Here is a 17500-nt window from a genome sequence, read left to right on the forward strand (position 1 = left end):
CCCCTATAACCCCCAATCCCCTTATAACTCCCCAAACCCACCCATAACCCCCCAAATTTCCCCATAACCCCCCAATAACCCCCCCAATTTCCCCCATAACCCCTCAGTAACCCCCCCAAATTCCCCTATAACCCCCCCATGCCCCTCTATAACTCCCCCAAATTTCACTATAACCCCCTATAACCCCCCCCAAATTCCCTTATAACTCCCCCAAATCCCCATAACCCCCGCATAACCCCCCCAAAATCCCCTATAACCCCCCAAATCCCCTATAACCCCCCCATAACCCCCCATAACCCTCCCAAAATCCCCCAAATCCCCCCAAAATCCCCCATAACCCCCCCAAAATCCCCATAACCCCCCCAAATCCCCCCCCAAATCCCCCATAACCCCCCCAAATCCCCCCCAAAATCCCCCATAACCCCCCAAAATCCCCCATAACCCCCCCAAATCCCCTATAACCCCCCCAAAATCCCCCATAACCCCCCCAAAATCCCCCATAACCCCCCAAATCCCCCCAAAATCCCCCATAACCCCCCCAAATCCCCCATAACCCCCCCAAAATCCCCATAACCCCCCCAAATCCCCCCAAAATCCCCCATAACCCCCCCAAAATCCCCCATAACACCCCCAAATCCCCCCCAAATCCCCATAACCCCCCCAAAATCCCCCATAACCCCCCAAAATCCCCCCCAAATCCCCCATAACCCCCCCAAAATCCCCCATAACCCCCCATAACCCCCCATAACCCCCCCAAATCCCCCCCAAAATCCCCCATAACCCCCCCAAATCCCCCCCAAATCCCCCATAACCCCCCCAAATCCCCCCCAAATCCCCCATAACCCCCCCAAATCCCCCCCAAATCCCCCATAACCCCCCCAAAATCCCCCATAACCCCCCAAATCCCCCCCCAAATCCCCCATAACCCCCCCAAATCCCCCCAAATCCCCATGACCCCCCCAACCCCCCCCTAACCCCCCTGCCCCGTACCCCCCGAGTTGAGGTAGCGTTTCCCGGTGCCGGCGGGGGGGTAGGCGGGGGCGAGCCCCCACTGTGGCCAGCAGAACGCCTCGGCCGAGAACAGCGCCCGCGCCCCCCCCCGGGCAAACTTGGCCAGCAGCTCCTGGGGGCCCGCGGCCAGCACCACGTCGTAGCTGGAGGGGGGGGGGCATGGAAATTTGGGGGGGGGGGGGGGGGCACCCCCAACCCCCCCCCAGGTCCCTCTGCCCCCCCCGTGCCCCCCCCCGTTCCCCTATTCCCCCCTTTTTCCCCCCACCCCCCATTACCCCCCCCGTGCCCCCCCCATTATCCCCCTGCCCCCCCATTTTCCGCATGACCCCCCCACCCCCCCGTGCCCCCCCCGTGTCCCCGCACCCCTATTCACCCCCCCCTTTATCCCTATCCACACCCCATTACCCCCCCACCCTCCCATACCCCCCCCATTACCCCCATACCCCCCCCATTGCCCCCCTCGTGCCCCCCCCACCCCCTATTACCCCCCCATGGCCCCCCCCACCCCCATTTACCCCTCCTCTATCCCCCCCCACCCCCCATTACCCCCCACCCCCCCTTATCCCCCCATTATCCCCATACCCCCCCATGACCCCCCTCCACCCCCCCATGCCCCCCCCCCCGCCCCCCCCGTGCCCCCCCCGCCCCCACCTGTCGACGAAGAGCACGACGAGGTCGTGGCGGTCCCGCAGGGGGGCCAGGTGTGCCCGCAGCCAGCGCACCTTCTGCCCCCCCCCCACCGTGTGCGCCACGTCCCCCCCCCGCCACGCCTGGCCCAGCCCCAGCGTCTGCGGGGACACGGGGGCGGGGGGGTCACGGAGGCGCCCCCCCCCCCCCCCCCCATTTTGGTGGCCCAGAATCCCCCCTCCCCCTTAGGTACCCCCCCCCATTTGGGTGACTCCCCCAAGACCCCCCCCACTTCAGTGCCCCCCCCCCCCCCAATATTCCTGGGGTCCCCAACCCCCCCCCCCCAGGACCATCACTGCTTAGATGCCCCCCCCCTTCCTTGGTGCCCCCCCCCTCCTTGGTGCCCCCCCCCCCCCTTGAGCACCCCACAACCATCTTGGCTGTCCCCCCATTTCTGTGCCCCCCCCCCAGGAGACCCCAGCACCACCTAAGTGCCCCCCCCCCCAATTGAGTGTGTCCCCCCCCCCCCAGGTGCCCCCCCAACTTTTGGTTTCATCTCCCCTTGGGTCCCCCCCTCCTCAGGTGACCCCACCACCCCCCTTAGGTGCCCCCCCCCACTAATTGGGTGCCCCCCCCATTAATTGGGTGCCCCCCCCCGTGTCCGTCCCCCCCCCCTTGGTGCCCCCCCCCACCTGCACGGTGTAGTTGAAGAAGCGAGCGGAGCGCAGGAAGCGCTCGTAGCCCTCCGTCGCCTCCGTCGCCACCGTCACCACCAGCAGCTGCTCTGGGGGGGGGGGTTGACCTTTGACCTTTGACCCCTCTGTGACCCCTGACCTCCCTGTGACCCCCTGCCCCAGTGACCCCGGACCCCTCCCGTTGACCCCTGACCCCCTTCGTTGCACCCCGCGGTGTCCCAAATCCGCCCTTCTGGTGACCTCTGACCCCTCCTCGATGACCTCTGACCCCTTCCGTTGACCTCTGACCCCCCCGCCCCTCCGACCCTTTCCCGATGACCTCCGACCTCCCCCTGGTGACCCTTGACCCCCACCATCACAGCCCTGATGACCCCAAATCCTCCTCCCGGTGACCCCTGACCCCTCCCTGGTGACCTCTGACCCCTCCCCTTGACCTCTGACCCCCCATTGCCCCCCAGCGACCTTTCACCCCTTCCCAGTAACCTCTGACCCCTCCTCAGTGCCCCCTCACCCCCTCCCTCATGACCTCTGACCCCAGGACCCCACCCCATGACCTCTGACCCCTCTTCAGTGACCCTTAGCCCCCACCCCATCCCGCATGACCTCTGACCCCTCCTTGGTGACCCCTGACCCCTCCATCCTCCCCCTCATGACCCCTGACCCCATCTCCCCATGACCTCTGACCCTCCCCTTGACCCCTGACCCCCCCACCCCCACCCCATGACCCCTGACCCCCCGTTACTGCCCCCTCCCCTTCCCCTCCCCGCCCTCCCCTTTGCCCCCTGACCCCTCCCCTTTGACCTTTGACCCCGGGGCCGGGCCCTACCGGGGCTCAGCTGCCGCTGGGGGGCTGCGGGGGGCAGCAGCAGGGCCAAAAGCGCCACCGGCAGCAGCGGGGCCATGGCGGGGCCGGGCCGGGACCGCTCCGCCGCGGCTTCACCCCCGACCAGGCCCCGAGCCCCCCGCCGGCCAATCAGAGCCCTCCGCCCCGCCCCCTTCCCGCCCTCCCGCCAATCGCACCCCGCCCCTCGCTGCCCTGCAGCCAATCAGCGTGCGGTGGGCGGGGCTGAGGGAGCGCCGCTGCCACGTTGCCAGGGGAAAGGGGCGGGGCCGAGGGTGGGGGGGTGGGGCCGGGACCACCAAGATGGCGGCGCCGCACTCAAGATGGCAGCGCGGGGGGAGGGCGGAAGTGGCTGCGGAAAGGGCGGAAGTAGCGTCAGGGAAGGGCGGAAGGAGCGGCGGAAGCGGCTCCGCGGACCAAAATGGGGGAGAAGAAAGCGTCAGGTACCGGCGGGGCCTCCTCGCGGCCCTCTCCGGGGCTCCGAACCCCCCGGGGGGGTCCCGGTGTCGGTGGGAGGCCGTGTGGGGGCTGTCGGTGACTTGAGGGGGGGTCCCGGTATCCTCCCGGTTCCCCCAGTACCCTCCCAGTATCCCCCAGTGCTTCCCAGTATCACCCAGCGCCCCCCGGTACCGGTTCAGGGCCTTGTGGAGGGCTCCCAGTGCCTCAGGGCCTCCCTAGGGGAGCCTGGAGGGTCTCTCGGTTCCCCCAGTATCCCCCAGTGCCCTCCCAGTATCCCTCAGTACCCTCCCAGTATCCCCCAGTGCCCTCCCAGTGCCCTCCCAGTACCCTCCCAGTACCCTCCCAGTATCCCCCAGTACCCTCCAGTACCCTCCCAGTGCCCTCCCGGTATCCCCCAGTATCCCCCAGTGCTTCCCAGTACCAGTTCAGGGCCCTTTGGACGGCTCCCGCTGACCACCCACAGCCTTGGGGGGCGCTCGGTGACCAGGGGAGGGGTCCTGGTGCCCCCCCGTTACCTCCCGGTGCCCCCCGGTGCCCCCCGATACCGGTCAGAGCCCCGAAGAGGTCTCCCCGTGTCCCCCGCCAACCTCGGGGGGGGCTTTCAGTGACCAGGACTTGGCTCTGTCGGTACCTGGGAAGCTGGGGGGTGGGCTCCCGGTACCGGGGCTCGCTTCCCGTTAACGGTGCCCGGTTGCAGGCCGGGTCCCGGAGGCGGCGCAGCGGCGGGTCCTGGACCGGGCGACGCGGCAGCGGCGGCTGAACCGGCAGCTGGAGGCCCTGGAGAACGACAACTTTGGCGATGACCCCCAGGCGGGGCTGCCCCGGCCCGGCAAACGCCTCCCCCACTTCGCTGACACCGCTGAAACCGGTACCGGGGATCGGCGGGGAAACCCCCCCGGGGCTTGGGGGGAGGTCCCCAGGAGTTTTTTGGGGGTCCCATGGCGGGTTTTGGGGTTTCCGTAGGGAAAAAGAAGAAGAAGACGCGCGGGGACCACTTCAAGCTGCGCTTCCGCAAGAACTTCCAGGCGCTGCTGGAGGAGCAGGTGGAGGAGTCTGGGGGGGTCTTGGGGGTCCTCAGGGGGATTTGGGGGTCCTCTCAGGGTTTGGGCTTCCTGAGGGGATCTGGGGTTGGGAGTACTGAGGGGAGGCTGAGGGGGTCCTGAGGGGTGGGTTGGGGGCTCTGAGAGGTTCCTGGGGGCATTTTGGGGGGTTCTGAGGGCGGTTTGGGGGGGTCTGAGAGGCAGCTGGGAGTCCTGAGGGGGTTCTGAGGAGCTCTGGGGGGGCCCTGAGGGGGCCTTCAAGGGGAGTTGGGAGGTCCTGAGGGGGTTTTGGGGGTCCTGAGGGGGACTAGGAGAGGCTAGGGGGTCCTAAGAGGGGCCTGGGTGGGTGTTGGGGGTCCTAAGGGGGGCTGAAGGGGGTTTTGGGGGTCCTCAGGGGGTATGGGGGGGTTCTGGGAGTGATTGGGGGATGCCTTGAGGCTTTGAGGGTTTTTTGGGGTGGTCCTGGGGCTTTTGGGGACAGCTTGGGGTGTGCCATATTTGGGGGGGCTTCCTGGGGGATTTGGGGGCAGCTCTGGGTGTACTGCGGGGGAAGGGGGTCCTGGAATGGGTCTGGTGAAGGCTTATGGGGAGAGTTTTGGGGGGTCATTTTGGGGGGTCTTGGGGTCATTCTGGGGGTTCTGCGACCTCCGTGGGGCACCTTTTGGGTGCTTTCTGGGAGTGCTTTGGGGCTGTTTAGGGACATGGGGTTATTCCTGGGTGCGATTTTGAGAGTTTTGATCATTTTTTGTGTTTTTGCCCCAGAACCTGAGTGCGGCTGAAGCCCCCAACTACGTCTCGGCGTGCGCGGCCCCCTCGCGCCTGCCCCAGCGCCACTTCTGTGCCGTCTGTGGCTTCCCCTCGGCCTACACCTGCGTCACCTGCGGCGCCCGCTACTGCTCCAGCCGCTGCCTGGGCACCCACCAGGACACCCGGTACGGGGGCGGGGACACCAGGACTCCCAGTATGAGGACATGGGGACACTGGGAACATGGGGACACAGGGGATGCACCAGGATACCCAGTATAGGGACAGTGGGGATGTGGGGGGGTGGGGGATGGACCGGGACACCCAGGATGGGGATGCTGGGGTCGTTGGGTCACGCACCAGGGCATCTGGTATGGGGACACTGGGGACATGATGATATGACAGAGGGTCCAGGACACCCAGTATGGGGACGTTGGGGTTGTGGGGATATTGGGATGCACCAGAACATCCGGTATGGGGATGTTGGGGATATGGGGGACACACCAGGACACCCGGTACAGGGGGACAGGGACATGGGGACAGCCCCTGCTGCTGTCAGGGGACACCCCAGGACCCTCGGTAGAGGGACACGTGGGGTGGGCACTGGGACAGAGCCAGGGGGGGACACAGGGGCACCCCCTGACCCCTGCCTCTCCCCACAGGTGCCTGAAGTGGACGGTGTGACAGGGACACTGCCACCGCCCTGGGGACCATAAAGGGACTCGTGCGCCACCCTCTGCCCTCGTCTGTGCTCATCACCGCGGAGCAGGTCCGTGTCCCCTCACTTTTGAGACATCCCCGAAGTTCAGGATGGACGATTTGCTGTGGACTGGGTCTGTGTCCCCCCCTCCCCTTTTAGACACCCCCTAAGTACAGAGCCAAGATGGCCGACCTTGTATGGGCTTCGTCTGTGGCTTGCATCCCCATTAAGACACCTCCCAAGCACAAAACCACCATGGCCAGCTTTGTATGGACTACGTTTGTGTCTCCCCCTCCCCTGTAACACAACCCCAAGTAAAAAACTAAGATGGCCGGCTTGCTATGGACCTGGTCCAACTCCTTCCTCCCTTTTAAGACACCCCCAAGGCCAAATCCAATATGGCCAACTTGGTACGGACCAGGTCTGCGTCTCCCCTCCCCTTTTCAAACCCCCCCAGGTCCAAATCCAAGATGGCCAACTTTGTGTGGACTGCGTCTGTGTCCCCCCACCTCTTTAAGACACCTCCCATGTACAAAACCAATATGGCCGACTTTGTATGGACTGCAGTCGTGTTCCTCCTCCCCTTTAAGACACTCCCAAGTAGAAAACCAAAGTGGGCAGCTTGCTACGGACACAGTCTGGGTCTCCCCTCCCCTTTAAGACACCCCCCTAAATACAAAACTAAGATGGCTGATTTGGCACGGGCTTGGTCCGTGTCTTTCTTCCTATTTAAGACGCCCTCAAGGCCAAATCCAAGATGGCCAACTTGGTACGGACCAGGTCTGTGTCTCCCCTCCCCTTTTCAAACCCCCCCAAGGCTAAATCCAAGATGGCCAACCTCGTACGGACCAGTTCCGCGCCCCCCTCCCCTTTAAGCCCCCTCAGCCCCAAGGCCGCCCTCCCCCTCCAGCCCAGCCGCCACCCTGGGGTTGCCCCTTTATCAGTCGAGAACTTTTTGGTTTTTTTTGTCTACAGACAAATATCCTGGGAGGCGGGGCCCGAGCTGCCCCCACCCCTTTACTTCACATTTTTGGTCTACAGAGAAATATTCCAGCCCTTTGGGGGGGGGGGGGGGGGAGGAAGGGCAGGGGGGGGGACACAAAATGGGGGTGGGCGGTGCTGTCCCTTTAAGAGGCCACGCCCAGATCAGGAGGCCACGCCCCCTTTAGGAAGCCCCGCCCCTTTAGGGGCATTTTGTGTCCCCAGACAAAAATCCCCCGCCCGCCTCTGCCTTCCCCTTTAAGAGCGGGGGAGGGGCTTCCAGTGACGTCACTGGCCCCGGGGGGCAGGGCAGCCAATCAGCACGCTGGCCCCTCCCCTCCGGGTTGGGAGGACCAATCCCAGTGCGCCGCGGGCTCGGCCCGGTCCCGTGCTGCACTGCTTCCAAGATGGCCGCTGTCCCAGCATGCCGTGCACCCTTGGCGATGTCCCATGATGCCCCGGGGCCGGGGGGGCTGCCTGCTGGGGGGAACAGAGGCCCAGAATGCACCGGGGCAGCGCTCTGGGCCTAGGAAGGATCATAGAGTGGGGCTAGGAGACGCTCTAGCTGCGTCTCTGTGGTTTTGGGGGTCATAGAGAGGTGCTCTGGAGGTACAGGGAGGCTGCTCTCTATGGTCTGGAGAACTCAATGCCTTCTGTGACCATAGAAAGGGGTGATCTGGGGGTGCAGAGTGGCACCCTTTGCGCAACTCTATGGTCTGGAGGACTCAATACACTCCATTGCTCTGTGACCATAGAGAAGAGCCCTCCAGCAGTACAGAGCTGCACCCTTGGGACAACTCTATGGTCTGGAGGACTCTGTGCTCTCTGTAGCTCTGTGACCATAGAGAAGAGCACTATGGTGGTGCAGAGCGGCACACTAGGTACAACTCTATGGTCTGGAGGACTCAGTACACTCCATTGCTCTGTGACCATAGAGAAGGGCCCTCTGGCGGTGCAGAGTGGCACCCTTGGGACAACTCTATGGTTTGGAGGACTCTGTGCTCTCTGTAGCTCTGTGACCATAGAGAAGGGTGCTCTGATGGTGCAGAGCGGCACCCTAGCTACAACTCTATGGTCTGGAGGACTGTGTGGCATTACCAGTGGGGGGGGCAGTGATTGGCGGGGCCATTTTGTGGGCGGGGCCTGTGTGGGTGGGGTGGGGTGGGCGTGGTTTGGGGTGGGCGTGGTCTCACCTGGCCCCTCCCCCTGGGGGCTATTTCAGCACCTGCCCCGGCCGCGCCTTCTCCAGCTTGCGGCGCCGCTCGGCCGGGATCTCGTCCAGGCTGATGCCGTGGTTGCTGGCCCTGGGCGGGGGGAGAAAGGGGGGGAAGGCAAATAAAGGGGGAGGGAAAGGGGTGGTACCGGACCCACCCCATTCCTGACCCTCAACCCCTGGGGTGGGGGGGGGGGGCTGGGCATCTTGGGGAGTCCTGCACCCCCCGATGCTCCCCCAGGGTGTTTGGGTGTCCCCCCCCCCACGAGACCCAACTGTGCCCCCCCCCAGTTTCCCTAGGAACCAAGGACCCATGCATCCCCCCCACCCCTATAGGACCCAGGTGCCACCCCATGGGACCCAGATTCCCTGCCCCCAAATCTCCCAGGTGCTCCCCACCCCATAGGACCCAGGTGCCCCATCATACAGCTCCCAGCTACTCCCCCCACCCCTACAGCATCCAGATACCCCCCCCATGGGACCTGGGTGCCCCCCCTGGCCCTATAACGTCCAGGTATCTCCCCCATAGTTCACATGTGCTACCCCCCCCAGCCTGTATAGGACCCAGGTGCCCCCCAGTTTCCAGGTGCCTCCCCCCAACTCTATGGACCCGGGAGCCCCCCACTCACCCCGGCAGCAGGTCAGGGGGTGTGGGGATGGGCTTGGTGAAGCCCTCGCGCCCCACCAGCCAGTACGTGTCCTCCACGCCTTTCCCCTGCAGGATGGCCACGTCATGGGGCAGCGGGGCAACAGGGGCAGGTGGGGGCAATAATCGTGATAAAGAGACAGTGGGGGGCAATAGTCACAATAAAGGAGCAATAGAGTGGGCAAAAGTCATGATAATGAGGTAACGGGGGGACAATAGTCGTGATAAAGAGGCAATAGAGTGGGCAATAGTCACGATAAAGAGGCAAAGGGGGGCAATAGTCATCAGAAAAGGGCAATAGAGTGGGCAATAGTCATGATAAGGAGGCAATGGGGAACAATAGGGACAATAGTTGTGATAAAGGTGCAATAAAGTGGACAATAGTCATGAGAAAAGGGCAATAGAGCAGGCAATAGTCATGATAAAGAGGTAATGGGGGGCAGTAGTCACGATAAAGAGGCAATGGGGAACAATAGTTGTGATAAAGGGGCAATAGTCATGATAAAGAGGCAATAGAGGTCAATAGTTGTGATAAAGGTGCAATAAAGTGGACAATAGTCATGATAAAGGGGCGATAGTGGGCAATAGTTGTGATAAAGGTGCATTAGAGTGGGCAATAGTCGTGATAAAGGGGTGTTAGTTACAATTGGGTGGGCAATAGTCATGATTAAGAGACAACGGGAGCAATACTCATGATAGAGGGGCAATAGTTGTGACAAAGGGGCAATAGAGGGGCATTAGGGGGCAATATTTTTGATAAAGGGGCAGTAGAAGCAATGAGGGGCAATAGTTGTGATAACGAGGCAATAGTCACGATAAAGAAGCATTGGGGGGCAATAAGGCAGCAGAGGGGCAAATATGGAGGCAATAGGGGGAAATGGGGGGCATGGAGGAATGGGGGGGGCAAAGGAGGCAATTAAGGGGCAATAAGGGGGGCAATAGAAGTGGTAAAGGGGCCTTGGGGCAACACAAGGGGCAGTAAGAGCCCGGGGGGCAATAAGGGGTGTCAGTAAGGATATGAGGGTGATAAGGGAACAATGAGGGGCAATGAGGGGGGCAATTAATGGAGCAATTAGGGGAAATGTGGGGCAACAAGGGGACAATGGGGAAATAAAGGGACTCTAAGTGGAAAATAGGGGCAATAAGGGGAGCGTGGGGGGGTTGGGTGAAAAGAGGAGGTCTGAGGGCACTTGAGGGGCACGGGAGGGCTCTATGAGGGTCTGGAGGGGCAATGAGGACCCGAGGGGCACCTTGAGCTCGGTCTTGCCCCGGATGTCCACCTTGAAGCCCTCCTGCAGCGCCAGTAGGATGGCCACCGTGCGGGCGTTGACGTGGATCCGGTACGCTGCAGGGACACGGGTGTCACCGGGGCCACACCATGTCACCCTGTGTCACCCCATCCTCCCATGTCCCTCCGTTGTCCCGTGCCACCATGTCCACGGGACACAGGGTCGGAGGGATGCATGGCAGGGCGTGTGGTGGAACCCATGGGGACATAAACAAGTGGGGGACACGGGGACACGCACAGGTGGAGGACATGTGGGGAAATGTCTGGAGGATACACAGGGACACGTGGAGGACACTTGGTGGGACACATGAATGATGCGTAGGGGAACGTGGGGGACACAAGGGGACATGTGGAGGCAGAGGATGCATAGGGACATGCATTTGGAGGAAACAAGGGGACACGTGGAGGACACGAGGGGACACACGGAGACACACAGAGAATGCACGGTGGGATGTGCATTTGGAGGACACGTGTGAAGGACATGTGTGGAGGATGCACAGAGGCATGGATGTGGAGGACACATGGGGACACACGTGCAGGACACTCGGGGACACCTGACGTGCCACCACACACACGCGGAGGGGACATTTGGGGAGGGGGCACTCACGTAGGCCTGTGGACTCCATGCGTGACGCCGTGTTGACGGTGTCCCCGAAGAGGCAGTAGCGCGGCATGGTGAGCCCCACGACGCCGGCCACGCAGGGCCCTGCAAAGGGGTGGGGCCCCACAGGGTGTGGTCACGATGGGCGTGGTCATGGGGTGTGTCATGATAGGGCGTGGTCATGGGGGCGTGGTCACAAAATGTCATGGGGGGGGAAGGTATGGCCAACGGGTCATGGCCATGTTGACCCAACGGTCAACAGACGATGCGGCCTCCATGGGGACGCGGCCTTACCGGAGTGGAGGCCAATGCGGATGCGGACAGGCACCTCGGGCATGTGGCGCATCTTGAAGGTGCCGACGGAGCTGAGGATGTCGAGGGACATGTTGGCGATCTCGCCGGCGTGGCGGTTCCCGTTGCGCTTGGGCAGCCCCGAGGCCACCATGTAGGCATCCCCGATGGTCTCCACCTGCGGGGACGGGGTAGTGGGAGGGGGGACACAGGGCAAGTCACAGCAGGGTCACGGCCACCAGGGTCCCCACCTCAACGCTGATGGTGGCCTTGGCTATGGGTTGTGGGAGAGGGCATGGAGGTGGCCATGATTTGGTATGGCCACCAGTGCCATCATGACACGGATGCCACCAGGCATCCATGTCACCTTGAAGGTGTCACTGAGGACCTTGGGGACCCATAACCACATTTGCTTGGTGGCCGTGTCCCATATCTGCAGGGTGAGGTGGTCAAAACACGACCACCTCTGGTGGGCCAATGGCCTCCAGTGCTGCGGGGTGAATGCATCCCCTCGTAGATGTCACTGAGGACTACGGGGACCCCTGGACACAGCCACTTGGTGGCCATCTCTCATGTTGGGAGCTGGCCAAAGTCCAGCTGTGACCCATAGGGCCATCACACCAGTGTCCCCGGGTGTCCTTGTCACCTTGTAGACGTCATGGGAGCCGATGATGGCATCGAAGAGGGTGTAGAGGTCATTGAGGAGGTCGACCACCTCGATGGGCTCGCTCATGGCAGAGATGGTGGTGAAGCCCACGATGTCGCTGAAGTAGAGCGTCACCTCCTCGAAGTACTCGGGCTCCACAGGGGTGCCCATCTTCAGCGCCTCAGCCACCGACCTGCATGGGAAGACAGCAGGGTTCCCCAAATTCCCAGGATCCCCAAATCTTCACCGTACCCCAAAGGAGATCCACTTGTCCTGTGTGGACCTCCAGCCACCCACTGACTGTAGCCATGGGGACCAAAGGGACCATGGGGACAGGGCAGGACTGGGAGATCCTGATGTCCCCATCTCAGGGCACATAGATGGGGTCTGCAGGGACATGGCCATATTGTCTCCAGTGGCCATATCTGCCCTCTCCGCCCCTACAGACCTGGGGCAGGGTCAATGGATCATGGTCAACACCAACCCATCCCCAATGGCCACCTTCTCTAGCCCCATGGACCCAGAAGGGGACACAGCCAACCCTTATCTGTCCCCAAAAACCATGGCCACCACCTCCATCCCCAGGGACCCGTATGGGGTCTATGAGGCCACAGACAACCCCAACCCCGTGTAAGTCCCAAATGCTGCCCCAGGGACCCACGGGGGCAACATCTGGGTGAGGAGCTTGTCGGTCTTCTGCTTCTCAATCTCCAGCTCCTCCGTGCGCTCGCGGATGAGGTCTTCCAGGTTGCTGGAGTACTGCTCCAGCATGCGCAGCATGGAGTCGATGATGTTGGTCTTCCGGCCCTTGTTGATGCTCTTGAACTGCCGTGAATCCCAACAAAGTTGGGTCAGTCCCACCCAAAACCTCACCCAAAGTTGGGTCAGTCCTACCCAACCCTATCTCCCTTGTCCTGTATCATCTCATACTGGCCCCACCCAACCCAGTACCTACCTCCAAGTTTGATCCATCCCAACTGCAAAACTAAGGTCCTGCATGCTACCATGGTGCTCCCATCTCATCCTGTCCTGTCCTGTCCCATCCCAACCCATCACACTCATCCCATCCCCATCATGACCATCCCATCCCATCCCATTGTGTCTATTCCAGCCCATCATGCCCATCCCATCCCATCCCATCCCATCCCATCCCATCCCATCCCATCCCATCCCATCCCATCATGTCTATCCTGTCCCATCCCATCCCACTGTGCCTATCACATTACATCCTGCTTATCCCTTCCCATCCCATCCCACCCCACCCACCCCACCTCGTCCCACCTGGTCGAAGATCTGGTCAATGGTGGGCCGCCTCTCGGGCTGCTCGCTCCAGCACTGTTTCATCAGGTGGATGCACTCCAGTGGCGCCTGGTCAGCCGACACCGCCGGGCGGCACAGTGGGGGTGGCCGTGTCACCTTCTCGATGATCTCTGGGGACACACGTGTCACCGGGAGGGTGATGGTGGTGGAAATCCAGGTGTGGTGGGTTGGGTGGTGGTAGAAACGTTGGGGGTGGTCAGTGAGGGGTGTCCTGTATGGTACCAGGGGTCAAATGGGTGGCCCAGGGCTGTCGGGGGAAGGGTCTGGAGATGCCTGGGAGAGGTTTTGGGGGAGTCAATGGGTTGGGGGAACCTGGAGAGGGGCATGGAGGGGTCTCAGAGGTGTTTGGAGGAGATCCTGGGGTCTCCAAGAGGGTTCTTGAGGTGGTGCCAGAAGCTCTGGAGGGGCAGACCCTGGGGTGTTCTGGTGGAACTGGTGATGCTGGTGGGTGTTACTGGTGGCACTGGGGGGCGGTACCTTCGGGGGGCAGTCCCAGCATGCAGTAGGGGCCGCTGCGGCAGATCACCTCCTGCATGATGATGCCGATGCCGTAGATGTCACCCCGGAAGGAGCCGCGACGCTCCAGCGCTGCGTCCCGCAGCAGCTCCGGCGCCGTCCACAGTCGCTCTGGGAGAGGGCAGGGACACTCTAGGACACGCCCCCTCCACCACGGCCCCGCCCCCTCATGGCCAGCACCCATGGGTGGTGAAGCCCACCATGGACGGTGTGGTCACCGAATTGGCATGGCTAGACCATGCCCCCAACTGAAAGCCGTGCCCACCACGGACCTCACCCACAGCTGGGAGTAGCCACGCCCCTGTCTGGAAGCCCCGCCCCCAGGCACCATGGCTCCACCCCCAGTTTAGAAGCACCTCCCCCCATGCTGCACCCAACGCCGAGCCCTGGGTTGGCTTGAAGACCCCACCCACATCTCAGAGGCCCCGCCCACATTCCTGACCCCGCCCCCAGACCATGCCCCGCCCCTCAGCCCAGCTTCCACGCCCCCACACCCATAAGCCCCGCCTCCACCCCATAGTCCCCGCCTCCACCCCATAGATCCCACGTCTTCCAATTGCCCCAGCCTCCTTCTCCTGGCCTCCCACCCATGCCCAAGCCCCGCCCCATCTCCACAAGCCACACCCCCATTTTAGACCACGCCCATCAATCAGCCCCCGCCCCCCCAAGCCCTGCCCTCACCCTGTGCCTTTGGGGTGGGGGTGTGCACCCTCTGTGCCTCCAGCAGTTCGTTGTAGCCGTGGTCGGTGACCTTCAGCACGAAACGCCCGTCCACCACGCAGTTACGGGACTTGAGGCGCCCATGGACCACGTCGCGGTGGTGCAGGTACCGCATGCCCTGCCGGACAGACGGACATGGCGGCGTCACCGTCACCCATCGCTGTCATCGTCACCACGGCTGGGAAGGTGTTGTGCACCTTGGCCATCACCACCATGGCCACCATCACCATGGCCATCACTACCATGGTCATCACCACCATGGTCATTGCACCATGGCCAACACCATAGCCATCACCACCATGGTCATCGCAACCATGGTCACTGCCATGGCATTACCCTGGCATCACCATAATCACCCCCACCATGGCCACTATCATCATGGCTATCACCATGATGTGTCACTGTCCTGGCATCACCATGACCACCACCACCATGGTGACTGTCACAGCATTTCCCTGGCACCACCATGATCACCACCACCATGGTCACCACCACGCATACCAGCCAGTGAACTTCAGTGAACCTCAGACACCACAGTGGCCACCATGGTCACCATTAAAGTTGCCACCGTGGCTATCACCACGACAAGGGCCACCACCATGGCCACCCATAGAGCCATCACCATGCATCCTGCCACCACACTATCACCAAGGCCACCACCATCACCACCACCACCACAAACCATGGCAACCACCAAGACATAGTGACCGGCATCACCACCCACATGGTCACTATGCTTGCTGCCACGGCCACCACTGCTCCCCCCCATCACCTTGATGAGGTCGATGAGGAGGGAAGACTTGAACATCCAGTCCAGCTTCATGTCCTCGTTGCGCAGCAGGTCCTCCAGGCTGCCCCGGGAGCAGTGCTCTGAGACGATGGCGAAGATGCCACAGTCGTGGAAGAAGCCCAGGAAGAGGTTGACGTTCTCGTGGCGCAGGTCACGCAGCTGCCCCGGGGCCAGAGAACGCGTGGGACAAGGCCTGGCATTGTCCCCCGTGGCCCGACACTGTCCCCTTTCCCCTGATGTTGTCTCCCCATAGGCCAGCATTGTCCCCCATGACACAGCATTGTCCCCACGGCCCAGCATTGTCATCCATGGCCCAACATTGTTATCCCAACCCACTGTTGCTCTCCGTGACCCAACATTGTCCCCATTGCCCCACATTGTCGTCTATGGCTCAATGTTATCCATGACCCAACATTGTCATCCATGACCACAACGTTGTCTCCATGACCCAATGTGGTCCCCATGACCCAACGTGATCCCCATGTCCCAATGTCACCCCCATGACCCAACATTGTCCCCAAGGCCCAGTGTTTTCCCCATAACTCAACATTATCCCCATGACACAACATTGCCTCCTTGCCTCAATGTCATCCCCATGACCCAACGTTTTCTCCATAACCCAACACTGACCCCATGACCCAACGTGGTCCCCGTGACCCAACGTCATCCCCATGACCCAATTACGTCCCTGTGACCCAACATGGTCTTCACAGCCCCTCACCTTGCAGAAGGCCAGCTTGGTGGCTGGCTTCACCTCACTGTGCTGATCTCCGGGGAACTTCTTGAGCCAGACCCAGTCGCCCTGGGGGAGCGGAGCCGGTGATGCCTCACCCCCATCTCCTTCCTCCTCCTCCACCAGCAGCCCCAACCCAACACCCAACCCTCGTACAAGCCACTAGAAAATCCCCACTCATTTGTCTGTCCTCAAGGAGGAGTGGTCAAAAGCCACACGACCCCTCTCTTTGACTCCCCCCTCCAGCACCCCAGTTGGGGCCACCACAGGGGAACACCAAGGTGGTGGACTGGGGATGGGGTGGGGCTTGAGGGCAAATTTGGGGCAGAAACAGTGGGTTTTGTGCTTTCAACTTACCTGCACGGAGGCGACAAGGCCCTGTTGGTTAAACAAAAGGAGGAGGAGGGGGAGGTGGCTGTTGCCCCCTGGGGTTTCGGCTCCCTGCGGGAAAGGGCAGGAAGCAGCTGTCAATCATTGGCCCCCAGAGCTGTCAATCATCTGGCCAGGATGTGGGGTGGGGGAGCTGGGGGTCCCCTCCCCCCCGCCCTTCAGTGGTGGAGGGGGGAACAGGGGTGTCCCCACGGAGGTGGCCCTGCCTTGTCGCCCCCGGAGGTGGCAGATGGTGGTGGTGGGATGGAGTAAGGTAACGGGAAGGGTGACATGGGGAGGGGAGGGGAGGGAACACACAGGGATGGTGACACAGGGATGTCCTACCTCGGCGATGGCCACATTGGTGGTGTCGGGGGCTGCGGTCACACTTCGGATGCTCTTGGTGTCCCCACCACTGCGGCCAGCCAGGCTCGTGCGGCTGCCGTCCACCTGTGGCACGGGGACGGGTCAGGATGCAGCCCATGGGGACATGTGGGACATGGCACCCATGGAGACGTGTCACCCAAGGGGGGACATCACCCACGGAGACCCACCAGCCTGTGGATGTTCTCCTGGGTGCTGGGGCAGACCTCAGGCCATGGGAATGCATCACCCATTGGGGCACGTTTTCCATGGGGGCCCAGCAACCATGGATCTCCCCCCAAGGTTGAAGTTGGACATGGGGGCGAAGCCAGGCTTTGAGGATCCATCATACATGGGGACACGTCACCAGTGGGGACCCTCAGCCCCCAGGATGCCCAGCTTGGTCACAGGGGCACCTTAGGCCACAGGGACGCATCATCCACGGAGACATGTCATTCGTGGGGACACATCACCCGTGGGCACCTCACAGTCCCTAGATCCCCTCCCTGAGGCCATCTTGGTCATGGGGAAGACACCAGGTCATGGGGACACATCACCCATGGGACCCTGTCACTCAGGGGAACATGGAACCCATGAAGTCCCACCAGCCCATGGATCTCCTCCCGAGATCCATGGGGAGATGTCAGGCCATGGAGAGACATCAACAATAGGGACACGTCACCCAAGGGGGGCCACCAGCCCACGGTTCCCCTCCCAAGGCTGAGCGTGACCATGGGGTACAGCGTTGCCTTTCCAGCCACTACTTGGGCCACTGAGTCCCCAGGCGACTGTGTCTCCTACAGAGGTCCCCCCTCATCACTGAGTCCCCCCAGACCCTCACCCGCTTGTTGCTCTGGGTGTTGATGAAGGTCAGGTCCTCCATGGTGAGGATGATCTTGTTGGGCC

The 17500-nt window shown here is 62.2% G+C and overlaps 2 protein-coding genes and 1 pseudogene across 7 annotated transcripts in view; 1 reads left to right on the plus strand and 2 right to left on the minus strand.

The window, feature by feature from the left end:
* The window catches only part of LOC137848921 (multifunctional procollagen lysine hydroxylase and glycosyltransferase LH3-like), a 15448-nt pseudogene extending 12130 nt beyond the window's left edge, over nt 1-3318 (minus strand).
* ZNHIT1 (zinc finger HIT-type containing 1) overlaps nt 1-6313 on the plus strand; it is a 26862-nt gene extending 20549 nt beyond the window's left edge. The window contains exons 1-5 of one of the 2 annotated variants that reach the window (XM_068668407.1): nt 3470-3617; nt 4331-4501; nt 4597-4676; nt 5436-5605; nt 6080-6313. In XM_068668407.1, the coding sequence (XP_068524508.1) occupies nt 3596-3617; nt 4331-4501; nt 4597-4676; nt 5436-5605; nt 6080-6101 (465 nt within the window). In that variant the 5' untranslated portion in view covers nt 3470-3595 and the 3' untranslated portion in view covers nt 6102-6313. Of the gene's footprint in view, nt 1-3469; nt 3618-4330; nt 4502-4596; nt 4677-5435; nt 5606-6079 lie in introns of those variants that run through there. The other variant, XM_068668406.1, reaches the window with a different exon arrangement.
* An 864-nt stretch (nt 6314-7177) lies between these two features.
* Nucleotides 7178-17500, minus strand: part of LOC137848915 (retinal guanylyl cyclase 1-like) — a 15979-nt gene continuing 5656 nt past the window's right edge. Inside the window, exons 5-20 of one of the 5 annotated variants that reach the window (XM_068668401.1) lie at nt 17436-17500; nt 16577-16681; nt 16220-16303; nt 15851-15931; nt 15064-15288; nt 14301-14457; nt 13581-13730; nt 13065-13213; nt 12445-12608; nt 11784-11976; nt 11141-11315; nt 10853-10951; nt 10208-10302; nt 8941-9026; nt 8292-8402; nt 7179-7578 (exon numbers count right to left, since the gene is read on the minus strand). The exon at nt 17436-17500 is cut by the window's right edge and continues 32 nt beyond it. In XM_068668401.1, coding sequence (XP_068524502.1) covers nt 8312-8402; nt 8941-9026; nt 10208-10302; nt 10853-10951; nt 11141-11315; nt 11784-11976; nt 12445-12608; nt 13065-13213; nt 13581-13730; nt 14301-14457; nt 15064-15288; nt 15851-15931; nt 16220-16303; nt 16577-16681; nt 17436-17500 — 1919 coding nt within the window. In that variant the 3' untranslated portion in view covers nt 7179-7578; nt 8292-8311. Of the gene's footprint in view, nt 7625-8291; nt 8403-8940; nt 9027-10207; nt 10303-10852; nt 10952-11140; nt 11316-11783; nt 11977-12444; nt 12609-13064; nt 13214-13580; nt 13731-14300; nt 14458-15063; nt 15289-15850; nt 15932-16219; nt 16304-16576; nt 16682-17435 lie in introns of all 5 variants that reach the window. The other 4 variants (XM_068668399.1, XM_068668400.1, XM_068668402.1 and 1 more) reach the window with 4 other exon arrangements.

Source organism: Anas acuta, unplaced genomic scaffold, assembly GCF_963932015.1.
Source record: "Anas acuta unplaced genomic scaffold, bAnaAcu1.1 SCAFFOLD_56, whole genome shotgun sequence".
In the NCBI taxonomy this organism is placed as follows: domain Eukaryota; kingdom Metazoa; phylum Chordata; class Aves; order Anseriformes; family Anatidae; genus Anas; species Anas acuta.